General features: G+C 39.5%; 1 protein-coding gene across 2 annotated transcripts; it reads left to right on the top strand.

Moving 5' to 3' along the window:
* The first annotated feature begins 113 nt into the window (after window positions 1-113).
* TMEM182 (transmembrane protein 182) lies at window positions 114-27,468 on the top strand. 2 transcript variants are annotated; one of them, XM_054813439.1, is made up of 6 exons: window positions 114-468; window positions 895-994; window positions 2,370-2,468; window positions 11,123-11,260; window positions 22,619-22,731; window positions 26,453-27,468. In XM_054813439.1, the coding sequence occupies exons 1-6, from the start codon at window positions 328-330 to the stop codon at window positions 26,480-26,482; spliced, it is 621 nt and encodes a 206-aa protein (XP_054669414.1). In that variant the 5' UTR covers window positions 114-327; the 3' UTR covers window positions 26,483-27,468. The 2 variants fall into 2 exon arrangements, with proteins under 2 accessions (XP_054669414.1, XP_054669413.1); XM_054813438.1 differs by lacking the exon at window positions 26,453-27,468 and having other exon boundaries at window positions 22,619-23,745.

Raw genomic sequence — 27,468 nt, forward strand, 5'->3', positions numbered from 1 at the left:
AAGGTCAGCTATTTCTGACTGGCCTCGCCCAGACAGAGAAACAGAATGAAGCTCTGCCATCAGTGTCCTAAAATAGAAGGTCCTTTTCATCTGTCAGGCTTGAGTCAGCCACATGGAACACAAATTAGGAGACACAAATCAACTCACAGGGCATTGAGAAACACAGGCAGAAAGTCAAACGAAGAGAAACTTCTTCAGATAATGAGCTGTATTCTCCAAACAGCTTTTTAGTCACTGTCCCAAAAAATTTATTTTACTACTTCTTAAGGAATTCAAAGAGTAGTTCCTTTTTTTCCTTTTTTTTTGTTTTTGAAGATAACATTGATAATGAAACTGAGTGTGGGGATATTTTTTGGAGGTTTCTTTGCAGCTCTGGGGGTTTTGCTTTTTTTGGTGGCATTTGGAACTGATTATTGGCTTCTGGCTACAGAAATAGGAAGGTGTTCAAAAGCACCTGAAGATGCTGGGGTTAGTATGGACATTTTTATTTATAATGAGAATTATATATGTAGATTTCTTGGATGTGTTTATTTTGTAAGAATTTACTTCTGTGTGAACTTTGGATATACTAATTTCGACGTTCTGGAGGCTTACAAGCCTGCTTCAAAACCTCTTGTAACCAGTTGTATTGATTCCAAAATGAATTTGTCTTTTGTGATACTACTTTTGCAATATGACATTCTTTCAAAGGAAGTATAACGGTTTAGATAAGGTATAGCTAACCTATATTCAGACAGACTGTGTTTCATTATGATGGTGGTGGTTTTTACCTCAACATCTAATTTCACTTGAACTTGATTCTTTCAGCCATTTAAAAATTGTATGATAATGGCTTCTTTTTTTTTTCTTTTTTTCTTTTTTTTTCTTTTTTCTTTTCTCTTTTCTCTTCCATAGGGAGAGAAGGCCACTTTCCATCATGAAGGTTTCTTCTGGAGGTGCTGGTTTAGTGGAAATGTAAGAGAGAACAATGCCAGCATGTGGAATTTCTGGTATAGTAAGTAACTTTTTTCTTTTTACATTATCTACAGTAGTTTGTTCTCAAAACTGTTGTGGGGGGTTTTTTCTGTCTTATGAATCATTGGATTTCATATGGCTTCTTTGGTGATCAGGTTCTTCAGGTACCCTAAAATAAATTCTTAACAAGCATTTTTGTAATCTGTACTAAAGGAAACCCCAGGACAAAATCATATGTGTTTAACTATCGGCTTACGCTATGAGTGTTGTGGCTGCCCTGTTAACCTGCGTCCGTTCTTACCAGAACCGTCTCTTGCCACTTATTATTAAACAGACTGTTTATTTCTGTAATGTAGAGTAAAAGAGCTTAGTGGTTAGGCTGGTCCATGAATTTTTGCTTAGAGAGTTTCTCCAACTAGTTCTACAAGTGGGTTACAGAGGGTATGAGCAATTCCACGGTGAAAATGGTGTAGGACACATCATTTCCAGAAGAATTCTGCTACTAAATTCACAGATGACCCTTTGCTTTCTTTCACTACATGCTAGGATTCTGGAAGATCAGATAGTATTTTAAAACCAAAATTTCCCATGAAGAAGAGTTCAAACAAAGCTTCTTTTCCTGTCTTTGACCCTACCTCTGAGGTACAGAGCTCCCTGTCCTTATTGCAAGATTTCCACAATCCTTGTGAAAAGCAGGTGCCATCATACAAACTTGACTTCAATAACCCATATTTTGCTAAACATATTGCTTGGTCTTAGGTGACCAATGTAATATTCACTGTAGCTAATTTCCCCTTATTATTTATCTGGAGAATTCTGTGGTCAGAAATCTGAAATTTAAATGTGGGTTAAGCTATAGTCAGCCTTTATCTTTTGCAAGGAAGAAGCTGAAGTTTTTATAAGCATTTAATATAAAAGGTGAAATAACCCTTCTCTGGGGATATTGATTCCATAGACTAAACTCATATTTGTTGAGACTGTAAACTTTCTGAAGATGCTTGATATTTTTCATTGTTCTTTCACAAGAGAAAAAGTAATTTCCTGGGTTTTTTTGTTAGTTTGGGTTTTTTTTGTGGGACATGCAATAATGAGATGGACGTAATTAACCCTCACAAGAGAAAGGTACATGCGCATATAAAGCATACGTATGCATTGCATATAAATTGCAGTGTGCCTTCAGCAAGGCTGCTTTACTGTTCACATAGTACAAATCTGTGTTGCTCTTTAAGGAATATCCTTGGCTGTAGAACAAAGCTGGTATCTCCTACACAACCAAATCCACTGTAATCTATTGCCTGGGAAAAAAACTGGAATCTTGACCTACGAAACTCAGTTTGCCCATCTGAAGAACAGGCTTAAAATATTTTGTTCTTAAGGCAGTAAAATATTAATCTTTAGCTCTCTTTCACTTTTAGCTAACCAGTCACCTTCTAAGAATTGTACACATGCTTACCTGTCACCATTTCCTCTTATCCGAGATGAACACAATTCAACCTCCTATGACTCTGCAATTGGTAAGTATTTTTTTGGCTGCAATGCCTATAGTTTCAAGAAAACAATTTGGATGCTTCAATATAAAACAGCCTTATCACGCCACACAGTTTAATGAATAGAGTTTTGGTGTTTCATAATTCTCATAATTTTACAACATGCATATTTAAGCCACTATTTAGCAAAGCACTTAAATGAATGCTTAGCTTTAAGCATGATGGCAGAATGGAAGTCATTTCTAAAAAAGGAGACATTTTCTTTTTTAGTGCTTTTTTTATCCAACATAAAAAGTATCTTCCTTGGGCTGAATACATTAAACAAGTACTTCTCATATATTCCAATAAAACTGGGGGGTTTTTTGTTAAATAAATAACCACATGTGGAAATAGATTGCATTTATTCAACCAGCTCAGATGTACTGCACTGACCGCTAGGTATGCCATCTTCTCTCCATTGATACTATAGTAAGCTGAGGCACTGAAATTACTCAGAACAGTGTGTGCTGTACATGAATAATGTAGCCTAAGATTGTAGCAATGGGCAGTTCTGTTTTGTGAACTAAGCTCTTTTTAAATAAATATATATTCTCTATAATAGTTCAAAATACTTACTATGTTAAACTGAGATTTTAACACCAAGAATCTCTAGTGCAGTAACAGAGATACATATGTATATGGAAGATATAAAGTAATGGAAAAACTTATGTTTGAATAATGCCTGGAAAGCTGTTTTTACAACTCCACTTAAAAATATTGGTCACATTTCATCAGATCAAGGGCTTTATGCAAACATATTCAAAGTAAATTACTTCTGATACCTATTTCATATGACTCTTTGAATAACCCATGATGTGTGGATGCTGCATGTCTCTGAGCCTGCTGACTCTGTGATTTGAGTGATCCCTTCCTGTCCTGAAGCTGTAACTATGCCTTTGCTAACTTTGAAGTTTCTTCAGAATCCAATTTTTAAGATGCAGACATGAAAAGAAAATAAATTGGATCGATAATAATTCTGTTAATCTTTAGAAATTATGAATTGTTTGTCCAGATAGAATTCAGACCTCACCATTTAGAGTTCTAATCTGTAACTTCACAGCATATCTAGAACAGTTTATCTTTCCATTTGAAAGGGACGGAGTCATCAGCTCCTAATAATCTAGACAGAGTTTGTATTCCACCATTCACTCATACATTCACAAAGGATCTTCAAATTATATTGCATGATTACACAGAAGTGGACAAACAAAGAATGAGGAAAGGAGAAGGAATATCATCAAAAGTTTAATTAATTTTAGTTAATGTTTGCCAAAAGAACCACTGCTCAAATATAATTTTCCTATCTATATTTCATATTAGGAGATTAAAAATAGACAGAACTGTACTATAGAAGCTGGCCCAGGTAGAGTATATTCAGAGCCATTCCTACTATATAAATAGATACAGTTGGATTGCTTTCGAGCTCATTAAAACTGAAAAGGGTTTTTTTTGTATGCCTCCAGTTCATTTTCAGCATCCAAGCTGAGTTATTTACTAGAGCAGGTATGCTTGTTCGAGAATCTTTCACAACTTTTTAGGAAGAAGGTTATGTGTTCATCTCTTCTGTCAGTTCAAAACTTGTTTCTCCTTTAGTGTACTTTGACAGTCCTGCCCATCATATTTGGCAAACAAATTTTTAAAACCTTGCTGCATCTCCAGTTGCTAGATTAGGAAATACTAGAAGGTTATCCTCTTCTTGATTCACAATGGAGGAAATACTTCTCTGTAAAAGCCAGTGGCAAAACCCCTCGGTTTGATTTCATGAAGAACAAGCTCTCATCAACTATTTGGACATCCATTTGGCTGCATCTAATACCTTGCATCAACTAAACATAGAACAAAAGGGCACTACCAAAAGATTGAGGTTATTAGCCTTTTTTTTTGGTTCTGCCACTGTTGCTTGATACAATATTACCATTTTCATGGCTCATAGCTTTCTCAGCATATTCACTTTTGGGGATAAAAAAAGAAATCTCCCCCACAAGTTTATGAGTGTGTTTTTAGTGAGTCCCTTAAGTCCTATTTTAATTAGGAGTGGATAAGAAGAAATATTCTGTCATCTGAAAAAAACTTAGTTTGCTCTTTCATTGAAAAAATAAACAGCTGAATAAAAAGCTTTAAACTTCATTAGAAAAATCAAATGTACGTACAACACATTTTTCTAAAAATCTCTAACTTTCTGAAAACGGAACTGTTAGTTTCTGAGAAGCAAAGGCACATGACTTCTTTTACAGACTGTTTGGCTTAAGAGACTTTGGGACCTTATCAGAGGAATTTGGATTTAACTGCAGCCCCTAGTGGAAACACAAGTGTGGTTTGTTGGTGGAGTGCCATGTTACCATCCAGTTAGAAGGGCTCAGGCAAAGATAAGTTTCCTGAGGAACATAAAATCTCTGATGATTTTTGAGGGCAGTGACTGGACCAAGTTCTCTGTTGACATAACTCCTTTGGTATCAGTAGGAATTTGGCTCAGAGCTTTTCTGGGACAGAATTCAAAAGAGGCTCAATCTATCCCCTCTTAGCTTATTTACATCTTTTTGTGTGTTGGTTTTATGGTGTTTGTGTGATACTTCCCACAAGACTCAAGCACTGAAGACCTTCAAGTTTAGTGTTTTAGTACACTTTACAAAGCTTTAGACCAAAGGCTTGGTTCATCCTGCTGTGCATACCTAGACTATGAGCTCTTGGTGTCAAGAATTATAGCCTTAGATGGAAATGTAAAGACAGAAGAGCCTACAGTGATGCTTATGTTGGGGATTTGAATGCATGTTTTAGTGTCTCAGGTTTCTTTTTGTCATCACTGTCAGACGCATGATCAACTTGGAAGGGTTAGATAGCACTGCTTTGAAATTGCAGCTTCTGCATCTTTTAATCGCAGTTTAATGGGTTTGTTCATGCACTGGTTTTGTTAAATATCTTGGCAGAGTGGGGAGGACTTCACCTACCTTCAGTGTAAGGTGTGGTCCACAGCTGTGCGAACCGTCATTTATAGTTAATGCGCTTAAAGAAATTTGCAGGCCATGCCATTTATCTTAACCTGAAACAGGGATCTAAATGAACTCGGGGGAAGCCTGACTCTAGTGACTTTCTGTGATGGTTTATCGTGACAGCTATTACACTGTGCAGCTCTTAAGTAGACTTAGACAGCACCTCGTTGTGTTGCCAGCACATTAATTTATATGATGATTCACAAACATATGCGCACCAAACTACAAACTAGGAATTAAAAAATTGAAATTAGCCCGTACAATAGAAGTGCCAGAGTAGTGACCTCTACATTCAAAAAAAACCCCGTACATTTGTATAATCATAATCAGATCGGTTATCCCGTCAGGCTGTTTCGAAAACATAATAGTTTAGTACTTAAATGATAATTTACTGCTAGCTACATTAATGCATGGTATCATGTTATTAGATTGCTTAACACTGACATTCAAGGACTATCACACTTTTATAAAACTCTTTTACTACAAGACAAGAATACTAGGCCCGTTTTTGAAAAATGTACAAAGTGTTTACTCGTACAAGTAGTCCTGTTGGCTAGAGTGAGATTATTCCTAAGAAAAAGAAGGGCAAGATCTAGCACTTAGTCAAGTCATTAATTTTATTTTTGAGTTGTTTTTTTTTTTTATCTTGATTTGGAAATAAATAATAGTTCCTTAACTGTTGTAAATTGCTCCAGTGCCATCTGAAGCTAAATTGGAAGCCATTTAATGGGGCTGCACTGACACTTTAGTTTAATACTCTGATTTGTAGCTGCTAGTGCTTTTTTCCTTGACCATTAGTATCTTATTTTGTCCAGTACTGGGCACATTGCCAGCATGTGAAGTAGTGCCTAATATAATGTAGAATACAGAATGTTTATAGGACTGAAGTGAAATTCTAGTTCAGCAACTATTACATCTAAAACGGCGTGATAAGATTTATTGGCAGGTTTGAAATTAACCTGAAGTAATCTAGAAAATATCAGCAATGAAATCTAAAAATAAAAATTGTACGGTGAAACGTTAGCAGTAGCCTATTTCTAGGGCAAAAAAATGCCGTTACGTAACACAGTCACATAATTGCCCATGAGAGATTGTAATACAATACATTTACTAAGGGAGAACTCCCCAGCCACCAAGCAGTGATAAAGCAAGAAGTATTTAAAAAAGCAATGTATTCATACTGTGAATATTTTATTTGTTTTACTGTTAAGGTTATTAAAAAAAAAAAGATTATTGCTACTAAGGGATAGTAAAGGGTACTGAGTGAAACAGAAAAGTTTTTCAAGGTTTACTGTGTTGCAAGGTGTGTCTCCTGTGCTGCTGCTGAGATCTGAGATCTCATTTACAGTTGTTTATGTGCAGAGAAGATACTCCAGATTTAGAGCAGTTCAGGCATTTCACCTTTCATTGTATTTTATATTGTGGGTGGCATTTTGATACCTCTTGTCAAAAGCATTTCGATATCTCTTACATTAAATAGAGAGGTAAAAAAGACGTATTCTAAAATACAGTCCCCAGGGAAATGACAGGAAGGGTTCACTTTAGGATGTGAGCTTGTGGGTGAAAATTCAAGGCAACTTTTCCAAGTCATTTTGCATATCCTTAGTAATGTTTATACAACATATGCTTCAAAAGGTTTTTCACCTTTGTAGTTCTTAATAATTCATGTTTGATATTGAATTCAATATTAAGTGGCTGGGTTGGTGGTGGTTTTTTTGATAGTCCAGAGAAAATGTATGGGCTGATGGCTGAGATTTTAAAACACTTGAAGTCAGCAAGGGCAGTAAAATAGATGTAATGGTTTCATGAGGTTGGTGTTAACACCTGCGGTGGTAGATGGGTGTTGCATTGTGTCATTAGCTAACCTGTTCCTGAATAACCCTGTATGGCGCTTCCGAGGTGTGCACGGCTACTACACAACAAGTGTGCGTTGCAGGTGACACAGCTGTGTAACTTTGTCAAATATATTATTGCTTCTCTTTCATATCATGCATGTGTAACATCTTAAAATATGAATCTGTGACTTCAGTTTATAATCAATGCTGGGATCTACTATACTACTATACTACAAAAGGGAGCTTTTGATAATTTGCAGCCATTTCTCCAAAAGTCGGTCCCTTACTCAAAACCAGTTACTTCTAATTTTCAAATGATGCAGAAGTCTCCAGGGGAATCTAAATGTGGATCTTTCGGGAGAAAAGCAAGTAGCAAAATAAAATTACAGGTCATGCAATTTTGGAGGAATATACTGCACCTATAATACTCCCACAGTATACAGGCTGAACGGTGCAGAGCTCAAAGGCAAGCATACCATGTGTACTCCTGTTTTCCTCTATGTACTATTTTATTTTTAGGCTTGCCTGTCACTGCCAAGGCAAATGTTGTACCCGATGAAGGGGCAGCTTACCAAGACAAGTTACAAAACCTTCTGTTTAGCGCTCTTGCGACACAGAGCAATGGTATCTAAGATTAACACTGCAGATAGGTTTACCTCGGACTCTGCGGTAGCACTTGTACTTTGTATCTTCTAATGCAGGAAATACTTGGAATAATGCGTGCACTTGAGGTAGCTAACTCAAACATAACTGTGAAGTACCTTGAAGAGGCAAGGGTACTTCTTGTCATCTGGACCAGAACACGGGCCATCTTAGGAACTTCCTTAGTAAGACCTGAAATTGTGCAAACTTCTCCTAACACCTTGTATAGGTACGCTGAACCATTATTTCTTGGATCACAGTGTCATCCCTTTTCAGGGGACAGAAAGAAGCACAATTCAAAGCAGCATCTTCTGTTAATGTTTTTTTCTGTCATGGTTCACCTCAGTCTCAGAGCAGCAAAGCCTTTGACTTGAAGAGTAAGTTCATTCTTAGGTAGTTTTAATTTCAAGCAGCTCTTTTGTGTTCATCTTTAGATGCCGGTTAAAGCTAAATGACAGCAGTAGGGCTGCATTGTCATCTTGATGATTAGCTCTGCAGGAACTGATCTTGCCCATCAAGGCAGAGAAGATGGGAAATGTGGTCTGAGCAAAAAAGGTCTGAATATGAAATAAGTAAAAGCTTCTTTGCAGAAAAATGGTTGCTTTTTAACTCCCTTACTAAAGAAAAAGTCTAAATGCTCTTAGGATGTTTCCTCAGCTCTGTGCCACAAATGACCCTGATGACTTACTGCCTTGCAGATTAGAGGGGGTAGTCTTTTGCTTGAAAAGCAGCAGATTTGGGAGCATTGCAGACGTTTTACCTGTCAACTCTATTTTCAAATTGATGTTTGATGATGGAGTTAGCTGGCTAAACAAGTATTAGGATCATCAGAATTTATCTGTGATTCTCTAGAGTAAATAATTATTTCTAGAGAAATAGAATGGAAGCTTATTTCAGGTGATAGCAAGGTCAAATCAGTATTTCATATAGTGCATAAAATAGTTATGCTGTTGGAGCAGAGAAACAGCTTTTCCCTTGTATAGTTACAGAGAGGTTTAAACAAATTTTCATCAGTTACTTTTGTACTCCTTTTGTGTTCACTTTCCAGGAATATTTTAATAAATCAAGCTTTTCTGGTAAAATTTCACTAAAAGCAGACTTCAGAGCTTCCTGTATGAAGAGTAGATAATTAAACCGTATACTAATTTTGTAACGCTGGAGAAGCTTGTGCCCTCATCCATTCAGAAAATAGAAACACCACTGTATGACTTAGGTGACTGACCATAATGATATCGAAGAAAGCTTTTTCAAGGTCCATTTTGGCCAATGTGTCCTATTATGTAGCATGACTTTGAAGTACCTTGGGCCATCCATGTAAAAGAGTTGGGTGGTTATAGACTGATTTAGCGGTATTAGGTTTTAAATGAGGAAGTAATGTCCCATGGACTTGGGGACTGCGATGAAGCTTAGCAAAGTAGCCCCACGAGTAAAATAATATGAAATTGCTTCAGAGACCCAAGACTGAAGGACTTGAGAGATTTACCTTTCTAGGTCTCCATTCACTGCCCATTTGCATTAAGTGAATCATTTAAGTATGTGTTTAACTTTAAACAGGTGCCTAAATCCCCTAAGAGGTAGAGTACTTAAAGCAGAGCACAGGCTTAACTGCTTTGCTGAACCACAGCCTTCTTTCTTACCTACTGTTTCCATTTTGTTTTTGTTTATGTGGCAAGAAGGCTTGTATTGGATATGAACCAAACCACAATTTTAACCCTTCTGCCAGCTACTTTCAGACACGTTCATCCTTCCTACGCCCAAATCTGCTGGTCAGTGTGGCGGAAAATTATGTCTCTGAATGTTTGCCTGGATTAAAAAGGATGTTATTTAAAAAGTGTGGCTAATGTGATGTGGTGAATGTGATCTAGCTAATAAATTTACAAGGCTGATAGAAGCTAGATGGTGTATACTTTAACATGAGTTAAGCTGGTCAAGTTAGAAACTGTGGATTTTTGGAACACATTAGTGGGAAGTGCAAGCTGATAGTGTCTAGTGCACCTTCAGATTTCAGATGAGAGCAAACCCGAATTATTCCAGAATAGCTGGCTCTAACAAGCTGTATGAATTTGAAACTTTCAGGATATGAACCAGTATAATAGTTGCTTAGTTGTGTTTTGCCATAACAGTAAGTAGGTGCTGTCAAATGCTAAGTGGCAGTTTCTTTTGTGACTCACTTTTCCTGACTTGCCAGCTGGCTTATATGCTTTCCCTCAGTTGGGTGGAAATGTTTTTCACTGACTGAATTGTCAGTGCTTCAAGATTTTCAGATCTGACGATGGAAATCTTTGCAACTCATAATTTTACTAATGGGTTGTGTTAATGTACCAATTTTTAAATTCATGGAAGAAATTTATGTCACTCTTGTATCATTTGTAAAATGATGACTTTGTTAAATGGATGTGCAATTAACCAGCTAAAAAATAATTGTTAGAAAGACTCTTTTGGCCAGAGTATGTCACAAAACTCTCGGCTCATTTATCACCAGCTGCATCCATTAATTCAGCACTGCTTGGCACTCTCTAACAGGGACTTCTGAAACATCACATTTTAAATTTAATAAAATACAAAGAGCTTTAGAGCAGCAATAGGCTGGTTTAAAATACTTAACTGTTTTTCAGAAACCCGATTTACATTTTTTGAGTTTCTCCCCCCTCCTGCTTTAGATTTCCATCTATTGAATATGACTATATGTAAGGAGAATTATCCAGTTGTAAATTCTAGAGAACTTACAGATTGCTATTGGTGATATGGTCTGAGCACTAAGAATGTCAAGATGTTGCAGCTTTCTGCTTCTCCCAGACAATTTTGGTAAAACAATTGTATCCTGTCAGTCCAATCATTTATCCCAAAGAATCATTGCTACAGCTTTGGTGTACCATTTTGTAAAGAGCATAAATTTGATCAAGTTGCTATCTTACAAGTCACTGCTAAATATTAAGCAGACGGATTTCATTCTTGGTAACTTACAACCTATTTTCCGTGATCATCAGATAAGGACTGGCATTTGAACCTAATTTGCTCCACATGATATATAACATATATGCACAATAGAATGAATGTTTCATTTGTTATAAAGGCAAATGAAAAGAGAAGGCAAAAAGAAAAATCTTTGTTAGCCAAATATGTTATTTAAGTTCTAAAATGTGTTGTGTTCTTTTTTTTCCTTCTTCCTTTTCTCCAGTTTATCGAGGTTTCTGGACAGTTCTTATGCTCCTGGGAGTGCTCACTATTGTAATGGCTAGTTTCTTCATCATCTGTGCAGCTCCTTTTGCCAGCCACATTCTGTACAAAGCAGGAGGAGGCTTTTTCATCATTGCTGGTGGGTATACTGTTTGCTCAGTCAATTAAAGAATAGAAAAGATGAGGTATTTCTTCCATTTTCCTTGACCAAAAATTATATTAATCATGTTTAAAAGAAAAAACATGTGCTTCTATCCTTTGGCTTGTGAAGTGCCTCCCTTGGAGACAATTCCTTCCACAGTTATTTAGTCATGAAGCTATTGTAACAAATACTTTTGGATTAAGATAAAAAAAAATCCAGGACAAATCATGGAATTACACTGCAATTTCAATCTACTATTTTAGCAGGAAAAAGAATGTATATTTAGGGATGCTGCCTTATAGGATTCTCAGGGGCTTTAGCTAAGGAGAGGGGGTTTTTTATCAGTGACACAAAAGATGATTACAGTGGGCTCTAAAGAAGTTGGAAGACAGAGCACATTCACATGACCAATATAGGAGAAATGTTTTGGGTGTGATTGGAGTACACAAAATAGTTGTCACATATGAGTAAGTGGGAGCTGTAAACCTCTGTGAATGAAAGATAACAAATAACTGAATTCTCTCCCTCCTCCTAACCCACACGTACTATGGAGGATGCACCGTCCCCAGCTGATATGGGCAGCTCTCTGGGATGCTGTTCTGTTAACCTTGAGAAGTCTGGGAAGATGTCAGGCTGGTGTGTAAGATACAGTTGTGTAAATGATGGTCTGTGCTCAATCACTGTTCTCCTTTTGTGAAGCCTGGGGAGAGGCAGCCCTGTGAGAGCAGTGGTACAGGGTAGAGCCACTCGCATCAGGACCAAAAAGCCTGGGCTCTCTTTCTGCTTCTGCTACTGACCTGCTGACCTTGCTTACCCACCTCACCTTGCAGCTCTTCATACACAGCTAGTGATAATTACTCCCTTTTAAAGGACCCTCAGTGAACCGGGGGAAGTATTTTGCAATATTTTTGCTGAAAAAACTCCTGCGTACTTGCATTTCATCCCTTGAGAATTACTCCTCCGCAGTTTTAAAAGACGTACAAAAATATTCATAGTCTGATAGAAATCCTAAGATATTTCAATGCTTTTTGTCACTAATTTGCAGGGTAAGAGCCCATGTGAGTCCTGCTCCTTTTCTGCTTTTGTAATCTGTAAAAAACCTCAGCTGTCTCTAGAAAGTAGCAGCGGCTGTTAGAGAGGAAAAGGGCACTTGAAAGACACCAGGCACTGATGGGCAGAGGTGCAAAGTGATGTGTGTGTTCTCCACTCTCAGTTCTCCATGTTAGTTCATCTGCCCTCATTTAGGCAGGAGAAAGTTAGATCCCCAAGTCTGCACTAGTCTCCCTGGGGTTCCCTCGGAGGCCTGCAGGAGGCAATAACATTCTTTGGCAGTCCAAACTAGCTATGTGAGAAGTTCCCCCAGCTGGGGATTCATTTCATTTCATCCTGAAAGAGGGGCCTAACTGGATCGGATGAATGTGCTATGGAGGAACCCTACACCTCTCTTTCCTTTACTGGGGGAATATAGAGAGACTATTTTTTTTAGGTATGTGAAGTTAAGTGAGCTTTGTTATCCCAGTGTGTGACACTGGGCCTGTCTCTTTGCCGCTCTCACCCTTTGTCCCTGTAGAGCAGATGTTCTTCAAGGGAAATCCTGACTTTTTACTCTCTGTATATGTAGTACCTTTCAACTTCAGGACTGATCTCAATCAGGGCTTCAGGGAAAAGCTGTGTTATTTTTACTGTTACCATTGTTGTTGTTAAAAAGCAAAGATATTTAGCAAAATCCTGCTATCATTTGCCAAAAGGTGGTGGTGGTGGCAGCAGAGTATCGAACCCTAGAGCCATTCAGGTTGCACAAGATATTTTAGCTTGGGTAAGTGGACACGGTTCCTGACCAAGCTCTTCCGCATCTACTCCCAGTCCCACCAGTAAGGCAGGGCTGCTTGAGGAAGGTACTTACTGTAAATACCATTATCCTATCCAACACTTCAGATCACCCACAAAAACATTAAAAAAAAGTTTGTTGCTCTCAGCTCTTCTCACAAGTACTCCCATAGCCAAGGTGAGGGTTTAATTATATCATGAACTAAAATCATGCTGGTGGGAGTGACCATACTGTCATAAGGACAGTTCATAAATACCTTCAATTGTCAGTAGTTAAAACTATGTCCTGTGGTGTTACTGATCAATGGCCAATCATGTTAAATGGAGAGTAGGAGGGATTCTCAGACCCAAAGGTATGACAGCATGAAAATTCCTCTCTCTTTCTCTCCCAATAGGAATTCCTCATAATAGTTAATATCTTAAATCTGGGATAACTTGGGGGCAGATCACGATAATGTAGAACCTGATGCAGCAGAGGTTTTAGCCTGCCTTGAGAAGGCAGGGTGGTGTGCTCTGCTGTGTTCCCTGGTGCCCTGACCCCTTCCTCGAGCCACCTCCTTCAGGACTAGAGAGCCTGTTCGTTGCCTGCCTCCCAAAGGAAAACAGGGCATGGAAGGGGAGAGTGATGAGGAGTGGTCCATGTTTACCACTCCTACTAACATGTGATCAGGATGCAGCCAGGATGTGCATCTATTTAAACACAGACCTAATGGAAAAGTGAAAAGATGTAATGTGACTTAGATCATACGTGAAGTTAGTGTTCTTGTAAGACAGAAACCAGCATACTGATTTAAAGAAAAAAAGGGATTATATACATTTTTTTGAAAGGGCCTGGATGCTGTCTTACCACAAAGTTCAAGTAGCTGGAGAGAATAGTAAGCTTCTGAGAAAGAAGATAGACAAGGTGGTTGTTCTGTGGAAGTTTGGAAGAAGATAGGAAGATCACTCATTTTCCTACTTTAATATATCTTTAAAGAAAAATATTAGATGAAGCAATTTTAATACCTGTTATTGGACTGAGGAATCTGTATTCTTTTGCAACCTTAACTGACAAATTACATGGCAGATAAAAGCTCTGCCTCAGCTGAAGAAAACAATTCATAGAATGGTCTGCTGTGCCATCTTAAGGTTCAGAAAGCAGCTGAAGAAATTATTTGGAATGGGATTAATGCCAACTATTTAGCCATCCAAAAGCTAGGTGTTTTGTATGAACTAGCTGCTTAAACTTCTAGTGTCAATAGTAAGAAACACACTCTCAGAGGGACAATTCACCTTATCTATGCTCAGACAGATAGACTTGCCATCTGGAGGGACATAGGGAAAGAGCCTAAACAGAGATCCCAAGCAACATAGAATAAGTTTAAGTTGGAAAGGACCTCTTGTGGCAATCAAGACTGACCCCCCCCCCCCTTTCAAGGCAGGGCTGGCTTCAAAGTTAGATCAGGCAGCTCAAAGCCTCATCCAGTCAAGTTTTTAAATCTCCAATAATTGATATTCCACAGCATATTTGGGCACTTGTTCCAGTCTGATAAACTTTATTGTGAAAAAAACAAACTTTAACTTATATCCACCTGAAATTGTCCTTGCTGCAGCTTGTGACCACTATGTCTCATTATTCCAGTGTGCATGAAGAGTTTATCCCTATCTTCTCTGTAACTCCATTTAGAAAGATGAAGACTTTTCTTCTCCAGACTAAAACTCTCCAGATTGCTCAGCCTCTTGTCCTCCATTCCCCTAACCATCTTGGTGGTTATCACCTCAGTTGATCCATACCTCTTTCACCAGGGGGCCTCAAACTGGACACAGTATTCCATATATGATGGCACAAATCCTGAGTAAAAGGAAATAATATTATTTTCCAACCTGCTGACTGTATTCTTGCTGATGCAGCTCTGCATGAGGTTAACTTTCATTTCTGCCAGACCTGCTTGAATTCTTGCACACTGACAGGGGCCATTCTTGTGCTTTAAGAAAGTTGCTTGTGAGGAACAAACAGTTCTTCTGGGCCCCTTTGTCCTTCAAGGCATTCTTTGCCCTTCAGGGGACCCTTTGCCCTTCAAGGGGATTCTGCCTACCATTCCTTGAACAGGTTGAAGGCTGTTCTCCTGAAGTTCTGGGTCTTTTATCTCCTACTAACCTTCCACATTCCTCCTAGCATACTAAACTTTGCCATTTCATGGCCACTATACCCACAGCTAACACCATCTATCATGTTCCTGACCAGTTTTTCCTTATTTCTGAGTAGCGGGTCCAGCAAAGCACTTCCATTATTTGGTCTGTTCCACACCTGTTTCAAAAAGTTATCCTTCATGCAGTCCAGCTACCTACCTCCTGGATTGCTTGCTCTCTGCAGTGTTGCCCTTCTAGAGGATATTGGGGTGGCTGAGTCCCTTGTGAGAACCAGAAATCATAACTATTTTTCCAGTCCACTTCCTCTTCTTGATTAGGTGGCCTGTAGCAGATGCCCACATGATGACACCCTTTTTACCCACCTTGTTGATCTTAACCTATAAGCTCCTGTTACTTAGATCTGTGTCTATTCAAGATATTTCTTTGTGCAGACTGCAGCCATCCCACCCCATGTTAACTGCCTGTTCTTAATGAGTCTGTAGCCATCCAGCAACTCATTCCAATTAAGCAAGTGGTCTCACCATATCTGCAGCTGCAGTGTCATCATCTATCATCCAGTGACTACATGAACTTCAATTCCTCCTGTGTTATTCCAGCACTGAGTTCATTTATGTACATGCATTTGAGATGGGCTTTCCGTTGTGCTGCTTTCTCAGTGGAAGTATATGAGCCTCTCTCATTGCACTGCCCCATGTATATGCTCTCCATTCCCTTCTCCCTGCTTATCTGGAGGCTGGGATGTCCATCTGCCAATGGTCCTTGCTTGCATCTCTTCTCACAAGGTTTCTGAGCTTCTTGCTCTTTCCCCACCTTGTCTAATGGATCTTGCCTCTCCCCAGCAGTCTTTGTATCTCAAAGAGGGTCCCGTGGCCACAGAAGCCAAAGCCCTGCTTGCGACACTAGCTACAAAGCTATTTGCTGATGCACAGTGTATGCCAACTTTTGTACAGCCAACTTTTGCACATCCTTTGGGCAGCAGGTTTGAGACCATCATCACCGGGGCCCCCATGCCCCTACCTCTCACCCTCAGAGCCCTGTAATTACCCGCTCAAGGTCTCAAGGTCTCTCTGGTAGCCTCACTGGTGCCCATGTGGATGAACTGCAAAGGGTCTCCAAGGGCCAAAGGAGTCTCAGAAGCCCCTCCACAGTGTCTGGTATCTTGGGCCCAGAATAGCAGCAAACCTACCCACAGAGCAATTCTGATGTCTGATCTGTGGCATAGTCACACACCTGCCTTTCTTCATCCTGATCTTCAAGAAAGGCTGCCCGCTTCTCTTATTGTGTGGCGCAACTGAACTACCACAAATGGTGAGGCACACACAATTATTAGTATTGGTGGCAGCTTATTGACTAGCAGCTTTTCCTATTAAGCTTTGTAACCACATTAACTACCTGAGCCTGCAGGTGAAATGGCAGATGCTACACCTGTGGGGGAAAAAAGTGTGTATCAGTTCAACGACACCACAGTCAGTGACTTGAGCGCTGTCTTTGCAGCCTCACCTCCACGTCTACTCTATCAGAGGATGGACCAAGAGCAGCTACAGTAATGCAAGCTGTAAGAAGCCTTATAGCTGCTTCAAAGGTCATAGGAAAAGAAGGGAAAGCTCCCATAAAATGATCACTTAGAGCAGCCTTCAATAAAGTCCATAATTACCTTGGGCCTGTTCCTGCGTGGGTGGTGGTGAAAACTGTCCTCTTGTACTGATGCTGAGCAAGCAAGTCCTCAGGATGTGCGCAGAGCATTACAGAATCATACCCTTGTGAAGAACCAAGATTTGAAGTACGACTTCTGCTTCCTGCCAAAAGAGTGAAAAAACCTGATATTTTAATTCAAGCTCCTAGATGAGGACAAAAATCTGTCTTCAGAGCTATGTGCCAACTCCCATAACTCTTAAGTGGGATCCTCTGTGTGTACTTCAGAGTGGAATGTCAACCATACTTTTTAAATAGAGGTCACAAGAGGCCAAGTTAGGTGGTAGAATCTGTAATAAGGACAAGGACAGAAAAATGCAATTGAAAAAAAGAAATAATATACACACACACAAGTTTTCCTCAAATGAGATAAAAAGTTCTAAACTTCTAGGCACAAGTAAAAAGCTCAAATCATTCTTTCCAGCACCTGTTGTCTTCGTGTCTGCATAGTAAAAGATTCATGCCATAAACAGCCATTCACCATTGACAAGTGAAAGGCATTTCTACGTGGGAAGAATAAGTACTAAAGGCCAGCAAACTGCTTCTTGAATTCATAGACATTTCTAAAGGTTCTGTATTCTTTCTCCTCTGCAATATGCACAAGTATTTGTTTGAAAGAAATTCAAAAGAATAAATGCAAAAGACAGAAAAGAGTGACCTCAGAGAAGTCCATGTCTTATCACACTGCACAGAGCTGTGTATCAAACATGTGTGTCCTTAAAAAAAATGCAAAATGGAAAAAAAGAAGGAAAAAGGAGGAGGAGGGAAGTATTTATTTGTCTTAATCTCTCTCAGACATATTTCATGTTCTAGGAATAATTTCCCCCATCATTCCTGATTCATGCAACTGCTGTTTTATTTTATATTCACTAAAAGGCAAGGGCAAATGGACACCCGCACACTATACAAAAGGTCTAAATGCTGAAAATGTAGAAATACATCATAGCACACATTGTTCCTAAAAATATTTGCTTCATGAAATTGTGGAGGGTTTTTTTCAGTCTCAGTAATTTTGCCTTGGAGCTTGGCTATAAGAGTTCATGACATTCACAATAGATAGTCAGTACAAGACTGCAGGAACAGATTTCCCAGAATAAATACAAATTCATTTTAGTATATTCTCCTCCATAATGAACAGGCATTCCTATTACACTTGTAATGGATGCTTTCTCAACTCTTACTGGCATGACTAATATTTTGAAGGAAAGAGACAAGCTCATGAGGCAAACTTGTGGATACAGAAGTAGGGTGGAATAGCAGTAGTGTAGTTATATAAATAGAGGAATTCTCCCCATTGTCTTCCACAAGCAGCAAGTTTCTTTATTTAAAAAAATACTCTCCAGTAGTTAGAATCTAATTCTGACCTCTCTTCAGTTTTGCACGGGCTCTGCCGATGGTTCTGCGTTACTAATATTCTAGTGGCCGTACCAGACTCTTTGGAATCAAGTCCAAATCATGTGATTGAGGGTGATGTAAAAAAATAGACTAATTTTAAACTTTTTGCAATATATCATTTTTCTTTAAAAATACCATATTCCCTACATATAAATTGAGGCAGTGAGATTTTGCAGTGATGGGAGCTTGTTTAAACCACTTGAGCAGACCAAGATAGACAATTGCTTAGTGAGATTTTGTATTGCCTTCAGTCCAATGCCTTTCCTTTTGTTTAAGTACACTCCAGTGAATGGTACTTCACCAACTGGTATAAGTAACCACAGCAGAATGTTGCAGAAAAAGTGTAGATGTACGCACAAAGTAGAAGAATGGAGAGGCAGAAGACTTGTGTTTATTAGCAGCTCTGTTACAGTTTGTCTTATGTGTTAAGCAAATCTGCCTTGGCTTTGGGGAGCAAAACTCCTTTGAAAGCCAGAGTCAAGAGCAAAGCTCAGACACTTAGAACCTCTGAATATCAGATTAGTTGTTTCTAAGCCTTGTTTTTCTTTCTACAAAATGGAGATAAACCCAGCTTTTGATCTATATTTTTGTAAACACCATATAACGTGCTGTTATTTGACATGACTGTTACGGTTCATAATGCAAAGACCAAATTGATATCTTGTGGCCTGTAAAAAATACTTCACACGTTATATGTGTCTGAATTTTACATGCTACTCAGTCCGCTGAACAAATTGTACTCTGTTCTTTATACTGCTTTTTCTTCAATCCTTTCTCGAACTGTTAACATCCCTCCGTTTTATTAAAATAAGACAATGCAAGCAGACATGGAATCATATAATCTGAAAATAAACAGTATTCTTTTGGAATCTAGCAACCAGATAAATATTTAAGCTTTAGTAACCATTCATTAAGCTCATAACTTGCCTTTGAATCAGGTATTTTGATGCAATCAGTGTGGATGCCAGGAGGAAAAACCCTTTAAGTCAAAGAGACTTGCACATGTGCTTAAATTTAAGCACAACCTGAAGTGCTTAATGGATAGGAAGGAACTAATGCCCCTGGCCCGAAACATCAAACATTTTAAATAGATGCATTAGTGATAACAGAAGTACAAGATCTGCTTCCCTGCTCTCAGCACTGCTTCTAATGTACTCTAACATCTTAGGAAACAAGACCAAATGGACAAAACAGACGGTCTACCTGTTAAGAAATGCTTCTGTTTTCCTTTTTCTCTTTTGTAACACGCAGAAGCCTCAGTAAATTCCTGTGAAAGTGCTTAACTCCCATGAAATCATAACTCTGTGAAAATTAGACAAAAGGAGCACTAATGAATGAAATGCTGTTGGAGGCAACAGGACATGGTCAATTTTTACTTAGCTTGATTCTACTGTTCAAGACATTTCTTGAACACGCTAAGCAATATACCTGCTAATTAGCCTCCATTAGCAGATAGTGAGAACCCTTAAATACTGCTTTAGTGCCTTAATTAACATAGAGGGTTTACATATTCTCCTTTTCTTTTTCTTCTCTTTTAAAGAAGGACATTTATCTCTGCTTGACATACATTTCTTCAGCAAATTTCCATACCCAACAATTTGCCACACACAGGTATTAACAGCTTGCTGTGAAATCACCCGATGGATTTTAGCTTCCCTGAAGTTGTTTTACCACTGGCAGCACTGGCTTGCTACTTTGCATCTATATGGAGTTGGCTCTAGTTTAACTACCTAGAAGGTGCTGCTTCAGACTGCCCAAAGAGCAAGGGGTGCCCATTTCGAGATTAAAGCACCTCTGACAGAGTCTGGTTTTAATGGCAGATGCTTCTGACTTCTTGCATCTGCCCAGGCTGCCGGAGGTCAAAAGCATTCCAGATGTGCAAGGCCTGGTTGCACTTACCTGCTGCCACAGTAAGGGAATATACATCACAACTTTTTGTAATAATTATTGTTTTGGACTAAGTTTACCCCAATGTAGAGAATAAATAGAAGACTGCAGACATTTGAAAATGCACAGGCATAGCCATCTGAAGAGGAAAATTCCAATGTTCATATGGATTTCACCATATTATCAATGTATCTCTCCAAATCTTTGGGCTATAATTTTTTTTCATTGAAGTTTTCAAACCTTGAAGAATCTCCATGTCTCTAATAACTGCATTTATGAATTTTGCCCTGAATTTTTTTAATTTTACATAAAAAGTTACTACCTCTGTTTGGTTCTAATTTTGCTGTGTTGCTTACATTATCTGTTATTAGACGTTCTGTTATAGGAATCGTCTGCTCAATTTGACTTATGTTTGGAGAGTCTTCAATTAAATTTCTCATTTTTTATGTCTGGCCCTAAGGTGATCCTTCTCTCTGATTATTTCACCAGTTGTGTGTTTAATACACTTGCAGCACTAAATTCTATTAAAATTGAGTTTTACCCAGGTAAAAGACTTTCAAAATTGAATTTATGCCTTTTAGAGTTGAGTACTGGGGTTTTTTTAAGCTTTGTTAGGAATCTGAGCCCTAGCAAAAAATGTAATCCTGGAAGTATAGTTCATAGACAGGAAATGTGTCTGCATCCTTCTTTGGTTTTTCTCCTTTCTTTCAGCCTCATAAAAAATTTCAGATCCTTTGGGATTTTCAGTCACATTTTGATTATGCCTCAGGTTCACTACTTCAGCTCATTTGTTGGTGGGCTTCAAAAGGTAGTGTTCACAAGCATTGAGTTGTGAGCTCTCACTTGTCAGATGTTCAGGATGTCCAGAATGTAAAGCTATTACATTTTGACAATAAAGGACCAACAAGAATGTCACCAGATCACCAATTTAAACTGCTCCAGCTAACCTGTCTGATTTTGCCTGAAGCCAATGAAGGAGTGATGACAAGAGTTGCTTGCTGCCTTGTCACTAAGTGGGTAGGAAGGGCAGGGAAAGGAGGTGGTGAGGCAGCATCTCAGGGTGGGCATGAGGAAAGGTAACCATGAAAGGTTACCAGGACAGGTGGGTCTGGAAACAAATGCCTGTCCATGGGTGCTTACACAGTGCATTTGTGGGTTTTGCCACAAATGTCACATTTGTTCAAGCTTACATCGCAAGTATTTAGGAGGATGGGGAAGAGACCACGAATACCTTTGACTTATACTCTGCAACTTGACAGCCTGTAGACTCAAGTTTGGCAAGAAGCATTCCCAGGGGTATGCACTGGCTTGTGGTTTTAATGAGGCACCTAAACATCCTGGGATAAAAACATGACGGGGTGGTGTCCCCCAACTATTTTCATGTTGGAATAGCCAGTCCTGCTGCTGTAACTGTGCTGTGACAGCTGGAGCTCAAGGAGCAAGTGGGTACAGGCTGGAGCATGCAAAAAATTCAGACTTGTGCCCTCAGTTTTCCAGCAGATCTGCTGGAGCATCTGTGCTGCAGGCTTGCATTTCTCAAGTGTCCACATTCCTCTAAAGTGAAATGAAATATTAGGCATGCAACGGATACTTTGGAAAGCACTGTCTTCTTATATCTCCTTCTGGTGCATAGTAACAAAGAGATTAAGAAAGTTTGTAAGGACATGTGCTCCTATTACTATCATGTGTAAGCAATCCAAAGGCCTTTCAGAGGAGTGGTTGGGAAAAGGCTGTGAATTATGTGGGGGATTAATTCCAGGAAACTGTTGTATCCATTCTGAGGTTAATACTAATAGCCTGCTTCATAGCTATTATTTAATTATTGTTGGGTTTTGTTCCTATACCGGGAATGGAGGATTTTGAATGAAATACCTCTGAATTTGTCTGCAAAATATTTGAGTATAATACTCTGAAGGTAGTATGTTCCAAACAAAGCCCTTTTCATAAGAAAAAAGAAACAAATCTAGAGAGGTGAACATGACAGAAAGATTTCTCACCCCTTTCCCCTTCTCATATCTCATCCAAAAGACTGTCATAGAAACAATGTCAGAGCTTGGGAAGCAAAAGTAGCTGTTTTTTCCAGGTTGTCCCATCCCGTCCCTCCTCCTTCCCCCTCCCTTGGCTCCTGAATTCAGAACAGTAAATACCTGCCGGAATTTTGTCTGTAAACACACCTGTGTTTCAATCTGCCTATCAAAACCAGATATATCCTTCGTCATGGTAGTATGCCTTTCAGTGCAAATCAGAAGCAAGATGGAGATAGCGCTTGTTAGAGGAAACCAAAGACAAAAAATATTATCCAGTGGTGGCTGACTGTGCCTTGCAGTCAGGGACTCAAGCATTGATGGGTTTCTAGGTATTACCGTAAATGCACCCAGCATTTGTCTCACATTCTGTCGTTAAAACCTGGTGTTTCTTTTCTAGGCGTCTTGTTCTCACTGGTAGTCGTGATGTACGTCATCTGGGTCCAGGCGATGGCTGATCTGGAAAACTACACAAACATGAAAAAAATGGATTGCCCAGACTTTGCTGTTTATGTACGTTATGGCTGGTCTTTTATGCTGGCTCCTATAGGAGTATTTTTTGCTTTATTAGCAGGAATGCTGTTCTTGTTGGTAGGGCGTGCCATTTATTTACACTCAGACTAGTCATACACTGCTGAAGAGAATACAGGAATCCTAGTGAAACTTTATGACAGTTGTAAACTGGAACACAATTTTATACATTATTACAATTATGGCAATCCTAAGTGTGCAGGCAGACTTTTGGAAGTTCTTCTGTTACTTGTTTAAGGGTAAAGGACACAAAACTCAATAAAGGAAGAAACCACCTTTAGTTCCAGCTAATTGCTTTTAATTCTTTAGAAAATACACCCATGGTTCTCCATATTGTACTATTGGCAGCATTTTTGCAGTTTTGCAAACAGAGGGAGGCAAAAATTTTCTGCAACCAAAAGCCCAACACGAAGTGGGCCAAATCAACATTTTATACATTTGTCTTTTAAAATTTATCTTAGGCTTCTGCTTGTGGAGAAAGGTAGAAGACGGAGGGGAAAACAAACATTCAAACACAGTAATTCAATCTACCTCCTCTCCTGTTTTCCACTACTTGCCTTAGCTTTAATACAAGCAAACATGTCTGCACTTTATAAAAATAGATTGCAGTTGTTCATGCAGCATCCATGGGAAGAGGACAAGAGAGAAGACAATTGCCGTGAACAGCGACCTGGTGCTAGTCTGTACATGTAAAAGCTTAACTGCTTCCGTTACACGTTTCTCTTTTCTGTACGCATTTGAAAGCTGTATACTTCTGTATTCTGAAATCCATGTTTGTTGCATGATTCTGTAAGCCAACATGCCTTAGTTAAATCACTAGCTGAAGTTACGCCAAAATTGTACTTTGAATTATAGCATTAATATTTTAATCACATTTTAACCCTTTTATTGTTGAATGGAATAATTGGCTTCTCCAACAAACATTTTCCTGGTTGTGTAAAATGACTTTTTTATTAAAAAAGGTTTATTATGAAGACAATATCTAGGACATGAAAATGTATGTTTTATGTAGCCTTTATTTTCCTAAATACTAAAAATCTGCATTATAGACCAAATCCAACTTTCCCAGGGAAAGCAATGAGCCTAGACATCAGGGGAGATGGATTTGATTCTGTATTGTAGGAGCGGCTGGTTCTCTGTGTATGTCTCTGTGTGTGCACACATATGTTTGGAAGATGGGTGAGGATGGGACTGTATGCATGGTATGGAAAGGATGGGGTGGAGTCTTAACAATGGGGAAACTTTGTCTGGCATTGGGCCCAAGTTGAAATTAAATCCATCTGAGAGCATGTGGGTTTTCACTTTGTAACTCAATGCAGAATGGTTTGGGACTGATGGGGAAAAATAAAGGCTGCATGTTGGTTTCTTCTTGTTCATAATGCTTAATTCCACAGCTGTTATGAATACTGAAAGCATCACTAAAAGGCAGGAAAGGAGTGCCCACCTAGAAGATGTGGTGGGCCAGATTGGATGTTGCTTCCATTTTGGGAGCTTTTGTGATTGGAAGCTTTCCAGCCTTCCCTGCTACTTATTTATTTTTCCATCATCAAGATTAGCTTTATACATTATAGAACAGGAAGACAACAAGGGCGGGGGGTAGGGGAACTGGGACTATGAGGTTTGGAATAATTACCAAATCACAAAAATATTTTTATTGGCAGCTAACATGATGTTTTTAATTACTGTGTCAGAGTATGATGGGTGAATTTTAACCGAATATTCATAAGCATATATATGAACTCCATATAAATGATAGCCATCCGGAGAACATTAGGGTTACACCATAATGCCCTTGGTTAGTCAGGAAATGCTGAAATTAACCCTGCCCTTTGTGCATGTGGTATTATATTCCTGCCCTTAATTACACAATCACATACTGTTTCTCAAATAATACAATCTGTTGGTATTTACCCCCTTTACAGTCTGGGATACTCACTGGTAATTGTGGAGGTAAATTCAATAATCAAGAGTTATTTGACTAGGTACCCCTCCCAAACCCTGTCTGCTTCTCTGCGGGGGACAGTCCTTCTCCACAAGAGCTTAGAGGGGGCAATATGCTTGAGCCACTTTCTTGCAAGTTTTAGAAGCTGGAGGAATTGAGAGGTGCCTCAGAGCTGGACTTCTTCCAGCAAACCTAACCATGTGTGCAGCAGCAACTAATAAACTCTGCAAGGAATGAGCCAAAGGCTCCCGTGGAGCTCTTAATTCAGCCCATGTGCATCTTCAGAACTCTCTCCATTATGCAGCTAAATTAGCTACACCCTTCTGCGTGAGGCGGCCTCTTTTGGAGGCAACCCTTTGGGTCAGACTGCGGCCGTAATAGCCATTGAAGATCCAACCTGTTTCTGAGGGTTTCCTTAGAAACTTCAGGAAGCCTTTCTGGCGTCAGTAGAAATTGCTTGAGTACTCATAAATTCTTCACTCAAACTCACACTTTTGGCAGTAATCCGTAGCTCTATCCATTTGCTTTAATTGGATACGGCAGAACTGAGAGTCAGGTTCCTTCCGAAACCTGGGGGGACAGGTTGTTTGCTCCCACCAAAGCTGGTATGTAGCAGAGCACGCGATGTGTAGTAAGTAGCTGCCGCAGACCTGGGAACAGTGTTGCGGGCGGTGGAGAGCCATGTATGGGTATTACCTAAAAGCACAGTCTATCTCTTGTTCTTCTGATTTCTTTAAAGAACTACGTATGTGCAGGGGAATGAGTTTGTAAGAACTCGGGGAAGACAGGCCAGCTAAGCAGACTTGCTCCATGGCATTCTTCCAGATACGCTTTTGTCTAGAAAATCCTTGGCGGCGATGCAGGGATTTTCATGATTAGAGCTAAGTAAAAGATTGTAAAGGGAATTAAATACTGTAATCAAAATATTCTGTGAAATTGGTCAAAGAACTGTGTTCCTCACAAACCTATAGGGTTTGGGGGTTTTTATTTTTAATTGCCTGGCTGGCTTAATAGCCTGTGGTCATATTGGAAGAAAAGCAATTTTTTTCTTGTAAAAGTAACGTGTTTGATAAAGTGATGGTAAAAGGAATAGGTAGATAAGAAGCATTTTCTGGTTACTTTCAATCTGACAGTCATCCACTTGTCCAGTGCAAACGTGGCAAGTGCCGTGACTGCCCGTGAAGGAGGCAGTGAGAAAACAAGGGCACGGAGGTAAGAAAGGAGGCAAAGAAAGGGGGGTGAGCGTCCCCCTGTGATGCCCCCTGCCAGCCCGCTGGGCAGCTGTTGCAGATTCCTGGGGGACACGCTGACACAACATGGCAAAGGCAGCTGCGGACAAAAACAGTCAGAGAAGGATTTGCCCTGGGTTTATCCTTGTTACTCATTGGGGTGGCTGCTGGAAGTTTTACTGGAACTAACCTTCATGAAATATGTGGTTGTTTATTGACATTTATGTTAGTGAGGTAAAGCAATGTTCTCCTTTGAGGAAATGCAAAATAAAGCCCGCTCTATTTCTCTGCAGGGTGCCTAACTGCTGCAACTGAGACTGTACTCTATAGTGTGCTAGTAAACTGCTAGTAGGACAATTGTAAGTGGTGTTGGTAATGCTGTGTCCCCATTCTTGCAAAATCCTAACTGTCTAAAAAGTATGTTGGGCTTATTATCTTTTAAGAAGTCATACTGAACCTCTTAAATGAGCTATTTACCTTCCGATGCAACAGCTGGGTTTTCCTCTGACTCTCCTATCTGTACTTTTGGCAGTGTGATTTCCAAGCAGTGAAGACTAGATAAAGTATGTTCACATGAAATTCTGCTGTGATGTGGACTGATGCTGCTGAAGTTGGTGGAGATACCGAAATTGAAAACAGAAGTTGGTCATCTATAATCAAAAGTGACAGAAGGGATGAAGAAACACAAGTATTTACAGTGCCACTTTTCCATCCATGTCTTTTACTCACATTATGAGTTTAAAAAGTGGTCTATCTGTCCAGTCCACAACATGGCTCATCTACCCAGGAGACACGTTGACAACAGGGATCAGGAGAGCCATTGGACATGCCGGTAAGAAGGAACAGAGGGCTGGCAGCATCTCCCAGTTAAGACACCTCCAAATTCTGCACCTGGTTTTTCCCTACATCCCAAAGAGCCCAGAGGTGCCTCACGGAGTGCTGCAAGGTTCTACATTTTGCTGTGAGGAGAAGGGGAGGGCCTGGACCAGAAGTCACCCCGTGTCATTTGCTGTAGATCTGTTCCTTATCTGTTCCTAAAAACTGCCAAGGATGCATTTAGTACAAACCAGGGGCAGCCCCTACACACAGAAGGTGCCGTTCACACTGGGAGGCAGCCACTCTGAACTGGGTTGCAGCAAGGGGACGGTCTCATTGGTAGTACTTCACATTTGGCACACCGCTCCCCCCCACCTCGCACCTGGGTACCCAAGGAGATGTTCTCTGAAATGACCTGCACATGATTCAGGTCTTAAACAGTTTAAGAAAAAGACCTTAAATGAATGCATCTTTAAGATGGAAACACATTTAAACCAGAAAGAAACTCAGAAAGATAATGAAAAACGTTCCCCCCCTCCTTTTCTATACCACATCAGATTGACTTATCCTCTGTTATGTGGCTTTACTTTGAAACAGATCACTCTCATTGCAACACGTTTAATGCTGCCAGCCACCACATGGTTATTTGGCAGCTATTTAAAGCTCGGATCATATTACTCTGTCGCAGCGCTAGGCACCCGTGTTCCAACTGGTATACAACTGATCTAAAGA

This window comes from Grus americana, chromosome 1 (genome assembly GCF_028858705.1).
Source record: "Grus americana isolate bGruAme1 chromosome 1, bGruAme1.mat, whole genome shotgun sequence".
NCBI lineage: Eukaryota > Metazoa > Chordata > Aves > Gruiformes > Gruidae > Grus > Grus americana.

Bases quoted from the DNA above. Each gene is read 5' to 3' on its own strand.
- TMEM182 (XM_054813438.1), top strand. From the start codon at position 328: ATGAAACTGAGTGTGGGGATATTTTTTGGAGGTTTCTTTGCAGCTCTG. The intron at 469-894 runs GTTAGTATGGAC...TCTCTTCCATAG, and splicing joins AAGCACCTGAAGATGCTGGG to GGAGAGAAGGCCACTTTCCA. The intron at 11,261-22,618 runs GTGGGTATACTG...TTTCTTTTCTAG, and splicing joins AGGCTTTTTCATCATTGCTG to GCGTCTTGTTCTCACTGGTA.